Source organism: Aplysia californica, unplaced genomic scaffold (assembly GCF_000002075.1).
Source record: "Aplysia californica isolate F4 #8 unplaced genomic scaffold, AplCal3.0 scaffold00888, whole genome shotgun sequence".
Taxonomy (NCBI): domain Eukaryota; kingdom Metazoa; phylum Mollusca; class Gastropoda; order Aplysiida; family Aplysiidae; genus Aplysia; species Aplysia californica.
The window spans coordinates 228,846-233,267 of record NW_004798158.1 but is presented as its reverse complement, the minus strand read 5'-3'; the positions used below and the strand labels follow the sequence as shown (position 1 = coordinate 233,267).

General features: G+C 38.9%; 1 protein-coding gene across 1 annotated transcript in view; it reads left to right on the top strand.

The window, feature by feature from the left end:
• Positions 1–1,730: 1,730 nt before the first annotated feature.
• LOC101846924 overlaps positions 1,731–4,422 on the top strand; it is a 5,063-nt gene continuing 2,371 nt past the window's right edge. The window contains exon 1 of the mRNA XM_005110434.2: positions 1,731–4,414. Coding sequence (XP_005110491.2) covers positions 2,425–4,414 — 1,990 coding nt within the window. The 5' untranslated portion in view covers positions 1,731–2,424. The remainder of the gene's footprint in view (positions 4,415–4,422) is intronic.

Genomic DNA, 4,422 nt, shown 5'->3' with positions numbered 1-4,422 from the left:
ACCCCCCCCCCCCCAGTAATTATTTTTTTTTATGACCAAGAAACGACAAATGCAGTTTTAGGGACACCTGAATAGACATAAGGGTCTTGAACATCTAGCTCTCACTGGCAAAAATTGAGGGCAAGCGAGGCAGGGGTAGGCCCAGAACAACATACTTAGGGAACCTAAACAAATGGGTACTGGTAACAGGGAAAGATCAGGGAAACGTAGCTTTTTTTTTAGAGCATCCGAGCAAAGGAATGAATGGAAAACCATGGTCGCCGATGTCTGTCGCAGATCTGACACTGGATGATGATGTCCAAGATATATCATCCGACAATTTTTATGATTGCAAACCTAAAAAAAAAAGTGTGGTCAACCTTTCTGTTCAGTCGTGAGTAGGGACTAACAGCGAAAATAAAATAGAAGCAACAGAAATACGTGTGGGTTCTCGGGAGACTTTAGAACTTCATGGACGGAAAATACGTAAATCAGATGAGGTAGATCGCTCAGGGGCAAAATCTGACTTGTTCGACAGGGTAATGACAATAAAAAATCAAATAGTATGAAGCCACACACGAAAAGCTTTCCAATAATAAGAGCATATTGAGCTTCTTTAAAAAAATATTCGAGGCGGCATTACTGAGTTGTGAATGAAAACAAATTCTGAATTCACATTGTGCGTTCACCAACCAAAATAATCGAGAAAAGATTTATGTTTTACCACTTTAGGCAAAACGTAATTTCACGTAACCTCGCGGTTTAAAGGTCACAACACGTTTTAAACAGTAAATCTAACAAAAAATGTGAATACACAAACAGGAGGCAAAGAAGCAGAAATGTCAATACTACTAATGTATTATCAATTGATTTGTTTACAAATTTGACTGTCATTATCCAGCCTTTTGTGGCCAGGAATTGATGTCTTAATTAATGAATGAAGCATCGTTACAATGATCTAGTAGCATACCTACTTTTGCATTCCCCTGTATATGACACACGACGATTATCTTTAATAAAATGGATATAGATTTTGCTGGTGTTGTAGGGACATAAGTAGATAGAGAAGGTCCAAAAAGGCCGTGTTTTGGGTACTGGTCTGAAAAGGCCTTGTCTTGGGTAATGATCTAAAATCGAGGTGGTTTTGGGTAGTGTTCTAAATGGAGCTGGTTTTGGGTAATGATCTAAAATCGAGGTGGTTTTGGGTAGTGTTCTAAATGGAGCTGATTTTGGGTAGTGTTTTAGTGTCGAGGTGGTGTATGGTAGTGTTGTATGTGTATGTGATTTACGGGGGGAAACAAAAAGTTGCGTTGTTTTAGATTGAGTAGAAAATGTTGATGTTGTGGGTTTAGGTGGGAAGTGGTAATGTTCGAGGTATCCCGTGTGGTTGTTGTTGTTTTTTTTTTGGTGATATGTTGGAAAAGCAGCCCAGGCGCCCGGGAAAAAAGATGGTATGTTTTTTGTTTTATGTGATCCTGCCCCACGAGTTTTTTGTTGATCTTTAAATTCCTTAGTATGTGTTGTTGCGTGTGTGTGTGTGTGTGAGCACATGGTGTGTTGGGAGTAAACAGATCGATGTCACCGCGCGTGGATTAAATGGATTTTTTATGTAACATATGTGACATCTATGAGTTATATTTATCTTTAAGTTCATTGGGGTGTGTGTGTGTGTGTGTGTAGTTGGAGAGGGTGGGGTGAAAAACAACAAGAACAACAACAAAAACAACAAAAAACAAAACAAAAACAAAACAAAACAAAAAACAACAACAACCAACGAACAAAACAAACTAACTTGAAACTTATGTATCCAATCAAAACAAAATTCCCACAATGCAATGGTGACTAGTTGCGTAAGGTATAAAAATGCAATCTGCGGAGCTGGATTTAAAAAACTTTGTTTTCAGTTGTAGAAAAAGATGAGAGCAGGAGTTACTACGAATTTTCCTTTGGGAAAAGATCTATATGTGACATGTTCGAAGTCGAGCAAAGTGGGAAAATCAGAGTTGAAGTTCGTGAAGTGTAAAGTGGTACAATCTCTACTGACTCCGAATCAAAGTGTGGTTATTCCTTCGAGAGTAGGTATCACCCTTTCAAAGAAACAGTTTGAACAATTGGTGAAAAATATTCCTTGTATCCAGTCGTGTATGGATTCTTTAAACGAGGGACCGAACGAGGACCCTAACAGTTGTGATATGACTCTCAGTGGAAACATTTCGAGCTTTTACAGTCGATGGGATACAAACAGGGACCAGCCACCGAGAGAATGATTACGAGTGGTCAGAAGTGTCAGTGATTTTTTTCTTTTCCTTACTATGCTCGGAGACCATGAGTGAGAATTAAAGGAATAGAAAAATTCCCATGTTTTCTGTGGTTTAGTGTGTTTACGTGTATGTATGTGAGGTGTGGTCATTGGTGTTTGAAGAAGAAAAAAAACTGTGTGAAAAGATGGATTTGAACAAAAAACAACGAGCACATTTCTCGGGAGAAGGAGAAAGGCGAAAACGTACTTCACAGGATGGTGAGAATACTTTAGACGAGAGCAAACGCTCAGGTAAGAAACCACGTTTGGTGTTAAAATTGGTGAGAGGGGAAGATGCTGAGTGGGAGGTACAACAACCCCAACTACAACCGCTCGAGTTAGTGCGAGAAGAGGAAGATTCTCGTTTAGAGGGAGCTTTACCCGCTGTTCAACCTCATCTGAGACAAACATACAAGGACAACTGGTCATCGATTAAAAGTAGATTTAAAGAACCTACACAGAACAAAAACCACGCTTTTTACAACATCAGATGGGAAACACAAGACAAACCTCAAGATTGGGAAAGTGTTTTGAGGAGTATTTTTAATCGCCAAACCAAGCGCTTTAAGATCAACTACAGTCATAGTTTTATCCTGTATAACCGTGAATTGGAACAATACAGATTCTACCATGCCTCTAACAACGTAGGTCGAGTGTTGGAAGTACCACGTCACATTAACAATTTTGACAATTTTAGGGACTTCATGAAGACAATCAACAATCGTGACATATTAGCGTACGCGATTAATCATCGTCCGTCATCAAAATGGGTTGTATCGATGATTACGAGCACGACGTTTTTTGTTGATTCTATACGGGATTTTCCTATCGGATGTTGTTTTACGACTCCAGTACCTACAAAAATAAGAAACAGTAAGGGTATCTTTGTATTGGAAAAGGATCAAAAAAGTGGGAGAGTCTACAACGATCAACTCTGTGTTTTCCGATGTTTAGCTTTGGCAAAAGGAGCCTCTCTACATTCCATCAACCGACCAGCTAAAGAACTGAAGAAAAGTTGGGGGAGGAAAACCGTGAAGCTCAGTAACTTGGTAAAACTAGAAGAACATTTTAATATCAACATAGATGTTTTTACCTTTGACAACGACGAGGATTGCCTTCAACCACATGTAAGAAGTGAGCGTCGATACACGGACACTATGTACGTTTTATTTCATGAAAACCATTTTTGTTACATCAAGGACATAGATAGACTAACACATTCATTTGGCTGTTCGAAATGTGGGAAGTTATGGAAAAAAAAAGCTCGTTTAAACAGACACGAACGGTCGTGTAACGGACCAACAGGACAACAACAAGTCTACCCCGGTGGTGTTTATCAAATACCACAGACAAGTCTTGAAATTCTAAAAGAGAATGGGATCAATGTAGATACAAACTTTATGTATCCTTTTAGAGCTGCCTACGATTTTGAAGCATATTTCAAACAGACGGATAAAAAGTCGGACAAAACAAAATACACCGCGGAACACGTCCCCATGTCTCTCTGTATTTGTTCTAATGTACCAGGTTTTACCAGTCCTAAATGTTTTGTTAGTGATGGAGACTCACAAAAGTTGGTAGACAGAATGGGTGATTATCTAGAAGAAATTGCCGATAAAGCTTACACTCTTTTAAAAGAAGACTTTGCTTCTGCTTACGAGGAGATTTACAATAGGAACGATACGAAGTTACTCAACGTGTTGGACAATTATCTTCGTCAAGTGCCAGTTGTTGGTTATAACTCAGGGAGGTATGATATAAATCTGATAAAACCCTATTTCGTTAAACGGTTCGTACTCGAAAAGGATGATGATGATGAGGAGGAGGAGGAGGATGAGGAGAAGGAGGCGGAATATAAACCTACAATCATCAAAAGAAATAATGATTTCATATCCGTCCTCACAAAAAAATTCATTTTCCTGGACATTACGAACTTTTTGGCCCCTGGTTTTAACTATTCTAGATATTTAGCAGCATACGGCGTGTCTGAGAAAAAAGGATTTTTTCCTTATGAATACATAACTGATTTAAGTCAGCTTAAAGAGACAGCGCTACCACCCAAAGAAGCCTTTTACAGCTCGTTGAAGAATTCTCACATTTCTGATGAAGATTACACCTACTGTCAACAAGTTTGGAGTGAGAAA